The 19510-nt window shown below is 37.4% G+C and overlaps 1 protein-coding gene across 3 annotated transcripts in view; it reads left to right on the forward strand.

Annotated features, from left to right (window-relative positions):
• Positions 1–19510, forward strand: part of Hmg20a (high mobility group 20A) — a 79313-nt gene that overhangs the window by 31377 nt on the left and 28426 nt on the right. For all 3 annotated transcript variants that reach the window (XM_046427937.2, XM_046427938.2, XM_058573837.1), the window contains exon 2: positions 17229–17321. In XM_046427937.2, the coding sequence (XP_046283893.1) occupies positions 17233–17321 (89 nt within the window). In that variant the 5' untranslated portion in view covers positions 17229–17232. The remainder of the gene's footprint in view (positions 1–17228; positions 17322–19510) is intronic.

A 19510-nucleotide genomic window follows, 5' to 3' on the forward strand; every position in this document is an offset into this window, starting at 1 on the left:
AACTATATTACTGAAAGTTGGGAAGCTAAATGAAATACTGGAAAGTAAATAGTCATAATTCTTCCATCCTAACATGCCTACTCTGAACATTTTGGTGTTTTTCCTTCCAATTTTTTTTCTTATGTATTCATTCTTTTAATATACTTATAATCTGTGTAATATGTTCTCTCATAAATACTTCACTGGAAATTTTGTGCCAGTTAACAAAGTCACTTTTGTTTCTGTTTGCAGAGCATGTAAGGAATTAACATTTGATCCTCAAATGCCATTTTGAGGTAAATAGAGTAGATATTAGTCACATTTTGCATATGAGGGTTGGAAAAGCAGAAAATCATAGAAAGTCTCTAGTTGGTCCGTAGTAGACTTCTTTTCATGATGAACGTACTTGTTAACACAGACAAGTGGGTACATTTAGTTTGGAAATAAGTGCAGAACAAGTCCTCTACAATTTTTTCCCCCCTCAGTTACTGGGTATTGAACCCAAGGACACTTGACCTCTGAACTATATCCCCAAACCTTTATTTTGAGTCAGAGTCTTATTGACAATTTGCTAAGACTGGCGATTCTCCTGCCTCAGCTTCCTGAGTGGCTAGAATTATAGGTGTCTGCCATTGCACCTGGTTCTTTCTGCAAATTCTTATTCCCTGAGACCTAGTCCTGCCTATTGGACCAAGAGGAACCTTTGAACAGCAGTAGGCAACTCTGAAAATACAGATTTCGGTAAATACACAAAACATCAAGAATATTTTTTTTAATAATTTTATTTTGTTTATTTAATTTGTTTACATGGTGCTGAGGATTGAACCCAGTGCCTCACACATGCTAGGCAAGCGCTCTACCACTGAGCCACAACCCCAGCCCCAAGAATCTTGAAGTGATTTAATTAGTCTGGTTATTCTCCTGTGAGTTACAGTTAAAATGGTTTTAAACTTTTTGTTGTTTGACCTAGAAATGAGAGAAACAAAATCAGAAGTTTATACATTAGAGAGGTTACTACATCCAACCACTTGTTCTCATTAAGGTAGTGAGCTCTGTGTGATGGTTGAAGCCTTATGTTGAATCTGTTATTAGACGAGACATGTTCCTAGGAAACTGGTCTTCAAGAGTTTTAAATATGTCAAGTTCAAATTTTATGATTATTTGGTAGCTTTCTGAAGTCCCAAGGATTATCAACTTTAGAATTCAGAAGCAAGGGCTGGGGGTGTGGCTCAAGCGGTAGCACGCTCACCTGGCCCTGGGTTTGATCCTCAGCACCACATACAAATAAAAAAAATAAAGATGCATCTTTAGTTTTAGATGGACACATTATTTTGTTTTTTTGTGGTGCTGAGGATCGAACCCAGTGCCTCATTCATGCTAGGCAAGCTGAGCCACAACCCCAGCCCAAACATGTCATTCTTTACTTGCAGTCTTCATTGGCTCTTGAGAAGGTAAAGATTTAGGATGTATTGGCCTATAAAAGAAAAGAATATTATTTCCTCCTTTTCAGTGTTGTTTCACAGCTGCAGATTTGAGTTAGAGAAAGCAGTGTAAAAAAATATAAGAAGATAGAGGGGCAATATGCCTTGTGCCAATAAGGACCTGGCCTTAGAATTGTTAACTATTAACTATATTTTTTGCCTCTGGATATTAGGACCTCTGTTGCTTCTTTTTTTTTTTTTTTTTTTTTTTTTTTTTGGTACAGGAGATTGAGCTCAGGAACATTCAACAACTGAGCCACATCCCCAGACCTATTTTGTATTTTATTTAGAGACAGAATCTTATTGAGCTGCTTAGCACTTCACCATTGCTGAGGCTGGCTTTGAACTCACGATCCTTCTGTCTCAGCCTCCTGAACCGTTGGGATTACAGGCGTGCGCCACCGTGCCTGGCTTGTTGCTTCTTTCTGATATATTGCCTTCTTCGGACTCCATCCTTGAATCATGCCTACCTGGGAGCTACATGCCTTGGCATGAGGCTGGATTTCCAAACATTTAAGTACCCTGAGCTAAGTGTTCGTTCTCAGGTGTTTACTCAGCTATTGTTTTCTGCTTCCCTCAGTTCTGTAGTGTATCTGTGAATTTATTATGATAATTAGAAATCATCTTAGCTGCTTACCTCACTCATTCATCTATCTCTCATCCCTATTTTTCTCATGTACTTAAATAAGTAAACATATACCTAACTATACGTCAGCCATTATCACCTTTCCATGTTGTTTTTAGCTGTTTGTCTATCTGTTTCTGACTAGATTATGAACTATAAAAGGACAAGGACAAGGGTTTCTTGTTGTAGCTGTTTTTAAATCTCTATCTTTGATACCTAACACAGTGGCATTTAATAAACTCTGAAAGTCATTGTTTTTCAGATTTTTTAAAACTCGTGTCCCCTCTTGATAAAAAATTATTCATGAACTATTCTGATAAACCCTCTATGAGAATCACCAAGAAGAGAGCGGAAAACAAATATCTTCACCAAACAAGAACATTAATTTTTTTTTTTTTTTTTTGGTACTGGGAATTTACCACTGAGCTACATCCCCAACCATTTTCCTTTTTTATTTTGAGACAGTGTCTCACTAAATTGGCGAGGCTAGCCTAGAACCTGCAGTCCTGCCTCAACCTCCTGAGTAGCTGGGATTATAGGCATGTGCCATCGTGCCCAGCAAGAATATGAACTTTTGGAGCTGTGCTTGTGGTTCAGTGGTGGAGCACTCGCCTAGCACACATATGAGGCACCGGGTTCGATCCTCAGCACCACATAAAGATAAATAAGGTAAAGGTATTGTGTCCATCTAAAACTAAAAAATAGAAAAAAGAACATGAGCTTTTTATACTTTGTATGTTAATATAAGCTTGGTTCCTTTTTCCGAATATAAAATTAAATGTCATTGAAAATGCCTTTTCATATGTCATATGACCTCCTAGAGGGAATATGTTTATACTGGTTTCCTCTTATACACACCCATCTTTATACTGCTTCATACTACTCCAATGTCCCAGGAAATTGGGAAAGTACTCTATGCTAGGAAATAATGCCAAGTTTTATTGGATTACTTTAACTCTTAGTTCTGGTGCTGATTCAGTTGTCTTACTTGGGTATTAATCTCCTTGTTTACTAATAATAAAAGCAGTGCTTAGATAGTCTGTGCCGGGACCAACAGGCACCATGAAACAGCCAGATAAATGGACTATGACCCCAAAAGACACACCCTACTTGTAACAACAAATTTTACTTTGGCAAAAGAAAGTGTTTTTTATTTTCCCTATGTTATCACAGTGACTTACATAAAGCTGATACAAAATACTGTTTGTTTCTAGATACTTTGGTTTGTGGAGTTTTATTCTTCACAGCACATTTCGTGTTCTAATAATAACACGTCTCTATCAGGGGTTCATTGAGGCTGGAGAAAGACATATACAGTGATCCAGCTGTCTGGAATGAAATCTAACTCTGCTTCTCCCTAGCCCTGGCCGCAGTAGAGGAGATGGAACCCAGGACACTTTACCGCTGAGCTTACATTCTTGCCTTTATTTATTTATTTATTTGAGACAAGGTCTTCCAAAATTGCCCAGGCTTGTAATCCTCTTGCTTCAACCTCCCAAATAGTACGATTATTGGTGTGTGCCACCACATGCAGCTTGCAGGTTTGTTTGTTTGCTTGTTGTGATGCTGGAGATTGAACCCAGGGCCTTGTGCATACAAGACAAGCCCCCTACCAACTGAGCTATATCCCTAGCCCATTGCAGTTTCTTTTGATGATCTAGTAATCCTATGATTTTTAAGAAAATGTGATTCAAATGTTTTAAAACTTCAAAAACATCATACAAAGATAGAAGATTTATGTTTGTTTCTAACTCTGTCCTCTTCCTGCTTGTTTTTTGAGAATAATAATGTCTCCCAACCAAAGAGGTTGTAAAGAAAAGCAACAAGCTACAACTTAACACAAAGCACAATCTTGATTACATTGTAAAGGTGATTTTTTTAAAAATGTTACTGAAATGTAAAGTCTTTAGTCATTTGCATTAGGTGGAAGCTGAATTTTTAATTATGTCTTTTATGGGCAAAAAAAAAATTCACTATATTTAGCTTCAAAAAGATTACAAGTAGTATGTTTTCAGTAGAACCCAACCTTTATTATCACTAATCAGGTAATAAGAAAGCAGCTAAATGCATTTGAAGGCCTCATTTAACTTTTTTTTTTTTTTTAATGGTACCAAGGATTGAACTCAGGGGCACGCAACCACTGAGCCACATCCCCAGCCCCATTTTGTATTTTATTTAGAAACAGGGTCTCTGAGTTGCTTAGCACCTCCCTTTTGCTGAGTCTGGCTTTGAACTCACAATTCTCCTGCCTCAGCTTTCCAAGCTGCTGTGATTACAGGCTTGCGCCACCGCACCCAGCTCATTTAACAGATTTTATTCCTTAATTTTGTTCAGTTACTTTAAACTTAGAAATTGACTCTCCCTTCAGAATGTCAAGAATCTGACCACTTCTCACAACCTCCACTATGACCACCCTGGTCTGAGCTATTATTCACTTTCAGCTGGATCATTGCTGAAACTTCCCACATGATCTCCACACTTTTACCCTTTTCCCTCTCCACCTCTCAGTCTGTTCTCAAAAGAACAACTGCAGTAATCCTATAAAAATGTTAGATCCCAGGTTGGGGTTGTGACTCAGCCGTCAAGCACTCACCTAGCATGTGTGAGGCCCTGGGTTCAATCCTCAGCACCACATATAAACAAACAAAATAAAGGTCTTGTGTCCAACTGCAACTAAAAAATATTTTTTAAAAAAATGTTAGATCCCATGTTTCATCTACTCAAAACGTCCTAGTAGCTTCTCATCTCAGGGTAAATGCTAAAATCCTTTCCAAAACCTACAGAGCCTTCCATAGTCTATACCCTAGTTAACTCTTTGACTAGCTCAATCCAATCACATTGGCCAGCTCGTTGAATCACACCAAGCACAGTCCTTGGTATTGGTTGTCTGCATCCCACTTGCTAGACTGCTGTCTCCCCACATCTATGCATGCATGGTTCCCTCTTGAATCTCCTTTAACTCTTTCCCCAAAAGATGACTTCCTTGAAGCTTTTCTTGACCTCTGTGTATAAAATTACAGACACTTCCTTCCCTTGAACTCTTTCTATCCTCTTTTCCCTGCTGTAGTTTTTTCTTAGTACTTGTCACTATGTATTATTATTCATTTTATTTGTTGTTTTTATATGTCTATCCCTGTGTACTTGTGACCCCTGTGAGGGCAGGGATTTTTCCTGTTTTAATCACTGATGTATCCTCAGTGCCTAGAAAATGCCTAGAATGATAGAGTCACAATAAATATTTGTTGAATGAATGAATCAGTTTCCCTATAGTTCCTAGGCTATCCTACCAACATTTTGAAAAAATCAGTAATAGTCATAGTTCTAGGAGCCTGAGCTTTAAACTCTAAGAATAAGGAGCTATATTTTCTGCCCACTCCACCTAGCCCCCAGCCAAACACACCTTCTTATGCCCATCTCTTAAATCCTCAGTTCAAGAGTCTTATTATATTAACTGTCTCCCCTTCTCCCAACTCTCCCCCAAATTCTCTCCCAGAATACCTCTCATCTTTTTCCCTCTTATCTCCTATATAAAACCCTGTAGTGAAAAAGTTATTAACTGAATTTCACTTAACTGAATTTCAGTTAACTGCCTGGTGGGATTAGCCAGTGTTCTCATTCCCACTGTAAAACATTGACGAGGGCCCACAGCTTGCTGAATGTTCTTAGCTAAATGTTCACAGCTGGTAGACACGCTCTAGCAAGCTTTGTGCTTTCACTTCCTCCACTTAAATTTGTATGCATATTGAAGTCAGTTGTATTTATGCCCAAACCTGTTTATACCAGTTTAATGTTAAAATAGATTAAATAATTATAGTCTATTAAATACATAACACAGTGTGTTTTTAGAATGGACTGTATTTTTTTAAAGCATCTTTAGGCTCACAGGGAAGGTGGGGGCAGATATAGAAGTCCCATATATTCCCTCTCTCCACACAAAGCACAGCCTCCCCAGCTATCAACAAAATGTACCAGAATGGTACATTTGTTCAAATCAGTGAGCCCACATGGACACAGTATCACCATACTATATTTTAGGGTTCCCTTTGGTATTTTACATTTTATTAGTTTTAACAAACATAATGACATATGTCCTCCATTGTATTATCCTTCCAGATAGTTCTTCTGCCCTAAAAATCTTCTGTGCTCCACCCACTCATCCTCCCCACACTAAACCCTGACAATCACTAATCATTTTGCTCTCTGTATATCAGGATGTCAGATAGGTAGATTCATATAATATATATAGCCTTTTTAGATTGGCTTCCTTCATTTAATAATATGCATTTTAAGTTTCACCCATGTCTTTTCATGACTTGATTGTTCATGTATTTTATTATCACTGAATAATTCTATTGTGTGGCTGTTCCATGGTTTATTCACTCCCTATTGAAGGACATCTTGGTTGTATGGCAATTATGAATAAAATCACTGTAAACATCCATGTACAGGTTTTTATGTGGCATAAGTTTTCAGTTTGTTTGGATAAACACCAAAGAGTACAATTACTGAATCATATGATAAGGCTATGGTTAGTTTTCTAAGAACTACTAAACTGCATATTTTATAGTGACTGTTCCCATTAGCAAAGAAGGTGAGTGAGTTACTGTTGCTCCATGTTTCGGTTTGAATATGAGATATCCCTCAAAAGCTCCTCTTTTAATGCAGGAATGTTCAGAGATGGAAGATTAGATTATGAGAGCTGTGACCTAATCATGGGTTTATTCATTGATGGGTTAATAATTTAAATGGAGCAACTGGGTGGTAACACAGGCAGGTGGGGCGTGGCTGGAGGAAGAGGTCAGCTGGGGCATGCCTTTAAGGGTTATGTGTGTCCCTTGCCCTTGGCTCTTCTTGCTTCCATAGTGAGCTGAGCAGCCTTCTTCCACCTTGCCCTCTACCATTGTGTTTGGCCTCACTAGGGCCCAGAGCAATGGAGTTGGCCAGTCATGGACTGAAACCTCTGAAACCATGAGCCCAAGATAAACTTCCTCCACTAAGTTGTTCTTGTCAGGTATCTTGGTCACAATAATACAAAGCTAACTAACACACTGTGTATCTTTGCCACCATTTGGGATTGAAGTGTTTTGGATTTGGGCATTTCTAATAGGTTTGTAGTGGTAGCTAATTTTGTTTTAATTAGCAAGTACTTATTAACCTCTATTGAACATCATTTTATATGCTTATTTTCTATCTTCATATCTTCTTTGATGGTCTATTTATTCAGGTCTTTGATCCATTTTTTAAATTGGCCCTTTATCAGATGTGTCTTTTGCAAATATTTTCTCCCAATAATGTGACTTATTTTCTCATCCTCTTGATTTTTTTTTAAGAATACAAGTTTTTGTCTGAAATTAGTATAGTTACTTCCACTTTCTTTTCATTGGTGTTAGTGTGGTATATCTTTGTATACCCTTTTACTTTTGTGTATGTCTTTATACTTAAAGTGGTTTTCTTTTTAGATGACATGGAGTTGGGACTTGGTTTTTTATGCACTTTGACAATCTCTTTATTTTAATTGATGTATTTAGACCATTGATACTTAAGGTGATGATTGGTATAGTTGGATTAATATCTGCCTTATTTGTTGCAATTTTGTATTATTTCTCTTATTCTTTGTTCATATTTTTATCTTTCATACTTTTTCTGCCTTTTGTGGGTTTGTTTTTTTTTCCCTTACTTTCTTTTCCTTTTTTGTGGTACTAGGGATTGAATCCAGGAGCTCACTACCATAACTTACCTATATCCTCAGTCCTGTTCCCCCCCCCCCCCGCTTTTAGTTGTAAAAAGACCTTTATTTTATTTGTTTATTTTTTATGTGCTGCTGAGGATCAAACCCACTGCCTCACACATGCAGGCAAGCGCTCTACCAGTAAGCCACAACCCCAGCCACTCTCAGCCCTTTTTTATTTCTTATTTTGAAACCAGGTCTTGCTGAGTTCTGAAGCTGGCCTCAGGCTTGGGACCCTCCTGCCTCGGCCTCCCCAGTAGCTAGAATTACAGGCACATGCCATTGCACCTGGCTTTCCTTTTGTGCAATTTATATTCCATTTACTCTCCCTTCTTACTATATCAGTTATACTTCCTTTTTTACTGTTTTAGTGGTTTTGCTTGAGTTTGCAATATACACTTATACCTAATCCAAATCCTCTTTCCCATAACAGTATACCACATCACAGGAAATGCAGATACCTCATAATAACAAAATATTCATAACAAAATACTCCTTCCTTGTGTTGTAACTGACATTCATTTCACCTATGAGCAGTACATATACACACATTCAAATACATTTTTCTCTTATTATTGTTTTGAACAAACTTATCTACTAGATTAATAAAGAATAAGAATTATTAATTTTACCTTTTTGTTCATTCTCTGATGTTATTTTCTTACATAAGCCTTGAGATTCTGAATTATATCATTTTGCTTTTCTTTGAAGAACTTATTTTGACCCTGCTTGTAAGTCAAATAAATTGCCTGATTTTTTTTTTTTTCTGATAAAAGTATTTCTTCTTCATTTTTGAAAGGTAATTTTGCAGGGTGCAGAATTTCAGTTTTTATTTTTCCCTCACATTTGAAATATTTCACAGTCCTGGTTTTTTGTTTTGTTATTGTTGTTTGTTTTTGTTGTGTGTTTTTTGTTTGTTTGTTTGTTTTGTATTTTAAATATACAGTAGAAACTATAATGTTCATTATAAGGATTGACTTCATTTTTAAGACAGTCCCAGTCCTTACAAGTAATAAAGAAGAAAACCTAAAATAAATATTTTAACACTTCTGAAAGACATTTCTCCATGCCTGATGATTTACTATAAAAGCAAACCCATATTTTCCCCATCAGTCTTTCTACTCAAGGGCAATCAGAAATTTGTACAACATGAATATTTGCTTCTGAAACAAAATTACAAATTAAGTGATAACAAGAATATAAAAATCAACTGGACCCTAAACAAATTTCTAATGAATTCTTTCCCCTTTCCCCCAATCACCTAGAGTTTCTTTCTCCAGCCTCTTTCTGCTTCTTTTCCTTTTTTTGCTTGGCCATGAATTCTGTGTTTTGCTTATGACGTGTACTCTTGCAGTGATTTGTCATTGCTTTTTCACCTGGGTGGAAGGAGGAACAAATTGGATAGAAGAATTCCGCCTTCAATACAAGAAAATCTGAATCTTCTGGGATATCAGGTGCTACTGATTTGCCTAAAGAGGAGTCCTCAGTCTTCCACAGCCATGTTTTGACTTGCCGTCCCACCTACCAATGACTGCATCTTCATTTGTCTATCAAAATGCCCTTCAAAATCATTCTTCATTTCTATTACAGTGTTTTTTTCTCTAGCACTTCTTTTATTCTTTATAGAATTTCCACTTACCTGCTTACGTTGTCCATATATTCTTGCATATTGTTTACTTTTTTCACTAAATCCCTAGAGTAAGAGTTGTTCAAGTGACTCCATTGTTTTTTGTTTTGCAATGCTGGCAATCAACCTTACACAGCTAAGTAAGTGCTCGGCCACTGAGCTACACCCTGATTGTTTCTTTGTGTTTTGGGAAGGAGAAGAGTTTCAACTACTGGAAGTACATTGTACTTGACAGCAGGTTTCATGTGGACAATATATTACTTGTATTTAATTCCCAAGTTCTACTATAATGCTTGGCATTTGGTTGATGTTCAATAATTATTTGAGTGAATGAATAAGCAGGCAAGGTTTTCCTTTGTTTAATAGGTGAGAGCTTGAAGTCACTTAAGTAAATTTTGATCAAAAATGATAAAAAGAAATGCTTAGATATAGCTGGGCATGGCAGTGCATGCCTGTAATTCCAACAACTCAGGAGGCTGAGGCAAAAGGATCACAAGTTCAAAACCAGCCCCAGCAATTTAGCAAGACCCTGTCTCAAAATAAAAAATAAAAAGGGTTGGGGTTGTGGCTCAGTAGTTAAACACTACTCCTGGGTTCAACCCCTGGTACCAAAAAGAAAAAACAGGGAGGTGGTGAAATGCTTAGACATGGGTATCTAGCATAAATGGAAACTTGAAATTTCCAGTACAGAATTTATACTAATCAACCATGTTCATTATAGTTGACATAAGGATTAACTTCATTTTTAAGACAGTCCCAGTCCTTACAAGTAATAAAGAAGAAAACCTATAGAGAACACACTTAGAAAATACACTAAAGGGCTGCTGGGCACTGCGACACCTTCCTGTAATCCCAACAACTTTGGAAAATGAAACAGCAGGATCACAAGTTCAAGGCTTGGTTCAGCAATTTATCGAGACCCTCCCTCAAAATTAAAAAGGGTTGGGGATGTAGCCAAATGATAAAGTGCCCCTGGATTCAATCTCCAGTACAAAAGAAAGAAAGATACACTAAGGGTCCTCAAAATTCAGAGATATCCCGCTAAAAGTTGCATAGTAAGGGCTGGGATTATAGCTCAGTGGTAGAGCAGTTGCCTCCGACGTGTGAAGCACTGGTTTTGATCCTCAGCACCACATAAAAATAAAAAACAAAGATATTGTGTCCATCTACAACTAAAAATATATTTTTTTTAAAGTTGCATAGTGAATAAAACTGGCCATCTGCCAGGGCACCTCTCTGAGCAATAAATAAATAATAATTGAGTAACTGAGGAGCTTCCTTCAGTTGAGGGATAAAGAACCTTTAAGCAAAGTCTTTCCGTATTGTGCATCAAATATATATTTAACATATAACGATGATATGTTCAAAACTAGGCTAAGGGGAATTTAAAGGTAAACAAGGCTCTGCCTCTGACAGTGAGTCAGATGTTATGATGGGGATTTAGAACAGGATTCTCTGGGAGTGCATAAAAGGCTTATCTAATTCATTCTTGATTGATCCAAGAAAACATACTGAAAGAAAGCTCATCTAAGGTGAGACATGGAAGACGAGTCAGTAATTAGCCAGGACAGAAGGAATTGGGATACTAAAGTATTTCAAATGGCAGACACCAAATAGCAGCTATGAGGTATGGAAGTGAGAGATTGCGGTATCTTTTTAAGTAGATAGCAATTTAGGTTTGTCAAGACAATTTAATGAGGGAAAAATCATCTTTCAACAAATGATTATGAAACAACCTAATAATTTACATGCAAAAGAATGAAAATGGTCTCCTATTGTACATCATATATGAAAATTGATTCAAAGCAGATCAAAGACATAAAAATTAGAGCTAAAATTATAAAACTCTTGAGGCTGGGGTTGTGGCTCAGCAGTAGAGCACTCCGCCTAGCATGTGTGAGGTCCTGGGTTCAATCCTCAGCACCATATAAAAATAAATAACCAAAATAAATGTTTTAAAAAATTATAAAACTCTTAGAGGAATACATAGGATTAAATCTTCATAGCCATGCATTAAGCAGTGGTTTTTGTTTTTGTTTTTGTTTTAGTATTTTTTTAGTTGTAGATGAACAGAATACCTTCATTTTATTTATTCATTTCTGTGTGGTGCTGAAGATCAAACCCAATGCCTCACACGTGCTAAGAAAGTGCTCTACCACTGAGCCACAAACCTGGCCCCTGTTTTTGTTTTTGAGGGACTGGGCATTGAACCCAGGGTCACTGTACTACTGAGCTACATCCCTGGTCCTTTTTTATTTTTATTTTGAAACAGGGATTTAAAATTAAAAGCCTTTATGCTTCATAAGACACTATCAAGAAAGTGAAAAGATAGCCCAGAAAAGGAGAGAAAGTATTTGCAAATAATATATCTGATAATGGTCTAATGTCAGCCCAAATGGTCTAGTGTTAGTCAACAAATATACAATTAACTCAATATAAAACCAGGTAAAGTGTTTGAGTGGACAGTTCTCCAAAGAAGATACACTATACAAATGGCCAATATGCTTATGAAAAGATGCTCAACAACATTGCCCATTAGAGAAATACAAAGCCAAATCACATTGAGATCCCACTTTACATGTAGTAGGATGGCTGTAATCAAGTGTGGTGAGGATATGAAGAAATTGGAATCACAATACATTGCTAATAGGAATGTAAAATGGTGCAGGTGTTCTGGAAAACAGTTCAACTGTTCCTCAGAATATTAAAATGAATTTACTATATGTTCCAGCAACTCTACTCCTTGGTATATACCTAAGAGAAATGAAAACATATCCATATAAAAACTTACACGTGGATGTTCACAAGCAGCAGTGTTCACAGTAGCCCAAAAAGTAGAAACACCCCAAGTCTATCAACTGATAAATAGGTAAACAAAATGTATTATAGCCATACAATGGATATTATTCAGTTATAAAAAGGAATGAAATACTGACACATTGCTAACCTTGAAATCTGTATGCTAAATGAAAGTAGCTGGACAAAAAAAGGCCACATATTGTATGATTTCACTTACTGCACATGAAATGTCTAGAACAGGTAAAAACATAAAGGCAGAGAATAGATTAGTTGTGCAGGGTTAGAAAGAGAGAGACTGGAAACTGCTGGTGAGTATTGGGTTTCTTTTTTGGGGTGATAGAAATATTCGAAAACTATAGTTGTGATTGTACAATCTTATAAATATAATAAAAATAAGTAAACCAGATACTTGACAATTGTAAATTTTATGATAGTCATTCATTGATATCCCTAGGGAATTAAGTACAGGACCTCACTCCCATACCAAAATCTGGAAATGCTCAAGTGCCTTTTATAAAATGGTATGGTATTGCCTGTAACCTACACACCTCCTCCCATACACTCTAAATCATCTCTATATTACTTATAATACTTAGTACAGTATAAATCTTATGTAGATAGTTACACTGTATTGTTTAGGGTCTAATGACAATGAAAGAAGTTTGTACATGTTAAGTACAGAACAGTTTTTTTACAAATATTTTCAATCTTCAGTTGATTGAATCTGCACTTGTGGAGCCACCTATAGATGTGGAGGATGGTGTAATTGGAATGGGGAATATAAAAAGATGAGGCTGGACCGGGTATGGTGGTGCATGCCTGAATCCCAGTGGCTCAAGAGGCTGAGGCAAGAGGATCAAGAGTTCAAAGCCAGCCTCAGCAAAAGGGAGACGCTAAGCAACTCAATGAGACCCTGTCTCTAAATAAAATTCAAAATGGGGCTGGGGATGTGTCTCAGTGGTCAAGTACCCCTGAGTCAATCCCCAGTACTGAAAAAAGAAAAGATGAGGCTAGGTTGGGGACTTTTAGGTGAATTATGTTTGAACTGGATTGTAACATTGACAGCGATATGAAGTGGAAGTTAGGAAATATCCTAAGAATATGTCGAAGATTGCTGAGAAGACTGAAGGCCTAGTTGTAGTTAGTTAGATACTGTAAATTTATAATAGCACCTTTTATTTGGTCATTTTCCTTCTCCAGCTTAAGCCAAAATTTCATGTTGTTTTACATCTGGTATACAGAAAAAGAGCAAGGCAAGGGAATTAAAGAGTGTTGGCAAGCTAGGCCCTGTGGAACATGCCTCTAGTCCCCACAACTCAGGTGGTTGAAGCAGGAGGATTTTAAATTCAAGGCCACATTAGGCAACTTAATGAGACCTTGTCTCAAGAAAAAAATAAAAATGAAAAGAGCTGGGATGTAGTTCAGTGATAGAGTGCTCCTGGATTAAGTCCCCAGTACCACCAAAAAAAGGGTTGGCAAAAGAACGTTTGAAATATAGCCATGAAATCCCAGCTGAACAGAGAAGAGAAAATCAAGGGTCAGTGAGGAGAAGGTCATTTGTAATAGGAGAAATTAAGAGAGCTGAAATGATAGAAATGGTCCAAGATTTTTTAATTTGAGGTTAAGCCAAATGACCTGATTTTTAAAGGATTTAGGGTGTTTGCCCATGAGGAGTGAAGTATGGAAAATGAGAAGGGCAAAATTCTTCCTCTCAACTCTTGTATGATTGGGGAGGGGTTTTTTAGGGAAGAATCATAAGGCATCTCCATGAGAGGATCTATTGAAGTGTAGAGGAAAAGGGAGGAGAGAGCGTGAGAAGAGCCAGCTCCAGAAAACAGAAGTACAAATCATGCTTCCAGCACTGTCCAGCACATTTGGAGTGACATGGTCTCGTTGGTGAGATCAGACTGACAGGAAGAGCTTCTGAAACAATTTTAGTTGAGGAAAATTCCTCAAACTCCACATAATTTTCTTTGTTCTGGCCCCAAATATCAAAGCAATATTCTAATTATGATTTGGCTCCCCAGAGAGAGAATGTGTTCATCGTCAATAATTATGCTTGATAGAATTCTCACTATAATTTTTGTAATCATTATTAAAACATTTTTGTTATACATCTCTTTTTGAGTAATCAGTGCTATAGGGAATCTTTGGTTTTCCAAGTTGATTCAGAGAAGAAGCCCCTGAGTTATACTGTTTTTGAAGCTTCACTGGTAAGTTCCCTCTGCAAGGAAACATCTGCATGATAGACCTACTATGTAAACTGCAGTGGAGAAGCAGACTTGCATATTGTTTTTCCTTTGTACAGATTTCTCTTCTCTTTCCTAGCGGCATTCATTGCATTTCTTAAATGCTTTGCTTAGGATTTCAAAGTTCAGTTTGACCTCTGTACTGGGACATTATCAGGCCCAGATGCTGCACTTGAATGGCTTTTGGCATTCAATGGCTTGATAGCCATGATTCAGTTTGAATCACCCCCTCACGGACCAAATGAAAGCACATTCTTGCAGGATCTGTGCCATATTCTTGGGAATCATTTTATTTTCCAACTTATTAGACTAGTTCAGAGGCCTTTGGGTTTCATTGGACTTTTCTTCATTTCCTTCTTTTGTTGTTCTTGGCCCCCTCACCTTCCACCCACTTTATTACTCATTTCTTAAGGGTCTGACTACTCAGAAACGCTGAGAAAATATCTGAAGCCATATGGGTTGAGTAAAACAAACTTAAGAGAGAGGGGCGGGAGAAAGAAATATGTGTTCTCTGCACTTCCTTTGTTTATATGATCTGTTTATATGTTGTTAAGGTTAAGGTTGTGTTGTCCAGCTGCCTCTCCACATTTCAAAAATGACTGAAGATATGTGGGGAACATCCTTAAAAGGGTCATGTTGGCATAGTGAATGAAAAGACACTTTATTTGTCTCCCACGAGATAATATGTCTAGTTGGAGATGTGGGAGCAATGCCAAGAGCTTCAAGTGCAGAATCTTGAGGTTCTTGAAAAGCCAGGGACTTCCAGGGACACTTTTAGAAAAAAATCAGTAAACGGAGCCCTTTTAAGATTTGGGGGTCTATACCTGGCTCTTCAAATGATTGCCCACTACAATTAGGCTCTGTGATATCAAATTAATAGTTTTTTGTTTGTTTGTTTGTTTTTAAGGCATAGACAGAGATTTATTTAGGAAGTTAGTTGGATATTCAAGAAGAGTGCAGAAATTGATAGTTTTCTTTGGTAAAATGAACATTGGCACTTGGATAAGATAACGTTAGCAGCTCTGAAAGCCTGAGCTCTCATCTGTCTTGTAAATTATGAATTAAAATTCGAGTACATTAGAGTCGGAATCATTCTAAAAAACACATAGAACAGAATTCTGTGGTGGTGTCAGAGCTATTCTGCTTATAAACACCCCCCTGCACATGGCTTCAATGCCCTGTTCTGTGACTGAATGGGAAGTTACTCTCTGCCTTCCAGGTTTTACCCACTGTAATGGGTATGATATATACTGAGATGCTTTTTTGTCACATTAAGCTGGTAAGCTATTTATGGAGTGGTCTGTTAAATTTAGAAGTGAAAATGAATAAGAAAAAGAAGTAAAACATCAGTATTAGCATTTGAGAGATAAACCACTCAACTGGAAATTGTTGAGAACATGGTATTGTTGTTGTCTGCATTTTCTTAGTATTTCCCAGAGCCAGAGGAAGCCTAGATCAGCTGTGGTTGCTGTGCTTTCTTTTAATTGCTGTTTCACTAGGTCTCCCGAGCAGCAGCACCTGAAAGAACTGCTGAGGGAGCTCCTAAATGAATTCTTATAATTTGCTTCTCAATTCTACCAGTTGATGGAGGCCCTTTCTTTCTTGAGTGGTTTGCAGTTCCACTTAAGGGGTTGATGTTTGGGGTCACTATTGAATGTTTTGTTTGAATATCACTTTCATGATGAAAGGGAAGCTGCTGCTTTTAGCTTTGTTGGGTAAAGTCCTTGGTGGTGAGCCTTGAAAGGGAAAAAAAAAATTCTTTGTAGTGATATGCTAAATGAAATTACTCTCTTTGTCACTTTGTCCTTTTATCCTTTCTGTCTGATAACCTCAGGTTCTTGTGATTTATTTGTTTTCTTCAATTAAGCTTAGCTGTTTCCTATACCCAGGTGCATGCTATTTCTGCTGATGGTTATGATAGTGAAGTGGAACATATTTTTGACCTGGAAGTGTGGTTTCTTTGACTCAGAACCACATCAGTATGCCTTCCATCCTCCACTTCCTTTGCATTATTTCCTTTTGGAAGGCTCCATTTGTCACCATTTAATCTAAGCATGATTCATGTGGGACTGAGAACTGGTAATACTGTAATGACAATACTTTTCTTTATATGATAATACTCAAAGCACTTACTACCTTAGCCTTTCTCTTATGAAGCACTTTCAGTTTAATCCCTCTCAACAACCCTGTAGGTTATGTCAGCAATTTTATCTAAGATGGTGAAATTAGAGCTCAAAAGAGGTTAAATACCTTGCTCAGTGTTACAGTGCTTTTGAGTTACTCTGCTTAACAGTTTCTGCAGGAAATGAAGAGTATTTTTGAAGATACCCTGGATGAATAAAAAGGAATTTTCCAAACCAAGTCCCAATTGTTAAAATCAAACTTATTTTTAGTCTGGTCAGTTGATAAGACCAGAGTTAAAATAAGTTCCTAACCATGGAGTTTAAATTGATGTGTCCAAGTCAGGAAAATGAATATCTAGGTCCATGTCTGTTCTGCAGCTGATGTGGTAAAGTTAAGCCTGGCTCTTAAATTAGTAGAACTTAAACTGGGGGACCAGGGCTATAGCTCAGTGGCAGAGCGCTTGCCTAGCACATGTGAGGCACTAGGTTTGATCCTCAGCACCACATAAAAATAAAATAAATGAATTGTGTCCAACTACAGCTAAAAATATATATTAAAAGAAAACTTGAACTGGAAGTAATTAAGCCATTAATTATTTTTTGATTCTTTCTTTCAGGAAGATGGAAAGCTTGATGACTAGTTCCACCCTGCCGCCCCTTTTTGCAGATGAAGATGGCTCCAAGGAGAGTAATGATCTGGCTACAACTGGGTGAGCAGCTGCTTTGGGACATTGGGCCTCTGTATAGACTTCAATACAAAGCTTCTGACAAAGTATGAGATGCTAAAGAGGCAGTTTTTTATAATAAGAATAGAAGGTGCATTTGTTGTGTTTTTCAAATAGAGAGAGACCCAATGTAAACTTGCTTTCATGTCTCTTTCTCAGAACTCTGGTTCCTATGAACTGATAACAGCAATATATAGACCGACTATGACTACTGTTAAGAAAATTACATAGTCACCATTAAGGAAACACCTGCCACAGAGCTAGCTCTAAAAAACAAATTCATTTTGTGTCTAAATTGCTGCAGTTATTAAAATGATTTTTTCTCAGAGGTCAGCTTTTTGAATGTTTTGTTTTTGTTGTTTGTTTGTTGTCATGCTGGGCATTGAACATGGGGCCTCATGCATGCTGGACAGCTCTTGTATCACTGAGCTACAGCCCCAGCCCTTACTGTGGTTCTTTATTCAAGATCTTAGGAGCTTTAGCTGACTTGTGCCCTTTTTGTCCCTACCTGCCACCCCATCTGTGGGATCTTTGGACAAATAAATAAAAGAACATAGAAAAGAATTATTAGGAGCAGTTCATCTCTTCCCTTAAAAAGTCTCTGTTTCACTTGAATTTGATCTTTTCTAGATATTTAGAAGTTATTTGCCAAGGAGAAAATATAACTAATAGATTTAAGTGCTGGTTAATTCCTAAGATAAATTATTTTAATATTCTTTAGAACACTTTTAAAAATAGACTACACTCTGTAATTGTTTCTTTCCCTCATGTTCATTTCTCACCTCATTAATATCTGCCTTCTGACCTCGCTTCTCATATGAAACTGTTCTCCAAAACTTTTCTGAAGGCAGCATAGTTACTAAAGCCTTCGATAAAGGTTTTTCAGAGTGCCAGTCGCACACCTGCAAATAGAGGATTACAAGTTCAGCAACCTACTGAGACCCTGTCTCAAAAGAAAGAATAAAAAAGACTAAGGATGGAGCTCAGTGGTAAAACACCCTGGGTTCAATCCCCATTACCAAAAGGAAAAAAAAAAGATTTTCATAGTATCCATGTAGCAATATTCCAGGTATTATATCTAAATCAGTGATCAAAACAGACAAAAAATCCTAGCTAACCTCTTAGAGCTTAAATTCTACTGGGGATGTCAAACGCTAAACAGGATAAATAGGTAAATACATGCTACATTGATAAGAACTTTGGATTAAGAAATAAAGTGGTGAAGAGAGATCAGAAGGGTTTGGGGGTATAGTTTTAGACACATTGGTCAAAAAACATAATGAGGTCTGAGACTGTGGCTCAGTGGTAGTCCACTTGTCTGTCATGCGTGAGGCACTGGGTTCGATCCTCAGCACCACATAAAAATAAAATAAAGGTATTGTGTTCATCTACAACTAAAAAAATACATTAAAAAATTTAATGAGAAAGTGACTTGAATAATGATGTGAAATAATGTAATGACAGAAAATAATGTAACTAGCATGCAGTTGGCTAGGGAAGATTTTTCTAGAGGGAGCAGTTGGTGCAAAAGCCCTGAGATAAGGATGTTTCTGCCTTGTAGATCGCCAGGAGGCCAGTGTGGCTAGAGTAGAGTGTACCAGGGAGAGGTGCTGTAAGGGACAACATCGGTGCTTCTTTAATGTACACATGAATTGCCTAGAGATCTTATCAAAGTGCAGATTCTGATTTAGAAAGCCTGAGTTAGGTCAAAAAATAGCTGCTGCTGTTGTTATTGTTGTTGTTGTTGTTTTAATATTTTTAGCTGTAGATGAACACAATATTTTTATCTTTTCATTTTTTTATTTTTATGTGGTGCTGAGGATGGAACTCAGTGCCTCACACACGTGAGGTAAGCGCTCTACCACTGAGCCACAACCCCAGCCCCAGAGTACACTTCTTATAAGCTCCTAGGTAATGCCAGAGCTGGTAATATGAGTCCCATGCTTTAAGGAACGAGGGTGTAGATTAAGTAGGATTTCAGATGGGCAGAATAAACACTTTAATTTTTACTCTGAGTGAGATGGCAAACATGAAGGGTTTTGAGCAGAGTAATGTGATCTGGCTAATTTCCAGGAGGATCCCTCTGACTGTTGTATTGAGAATAGTGAAAGGAGCAGTGGGGCTGGACCAAGGAGACTAGTTAGGAGGCTCTTGAAATCAATTCAGGTGAAGAT

Source organism: Marmota monax, unplaced genomic scaffold, assembly GCF_021218885.2.
Source record: "Marmota monax isolate L192 unplaced genomic scaffold, Marmota_monax_Labrador192_F-V1.1 WCK01_AAM20220418_F8-fsc00111, whole genome shotgun sequence".
In the NCBI taxonomy this organism is placed as follows: Eukaryota; Metazoa; Chordata; class Mammalia; order Rodentia; family Sciuridae; genus Marmota; species Marmota monax.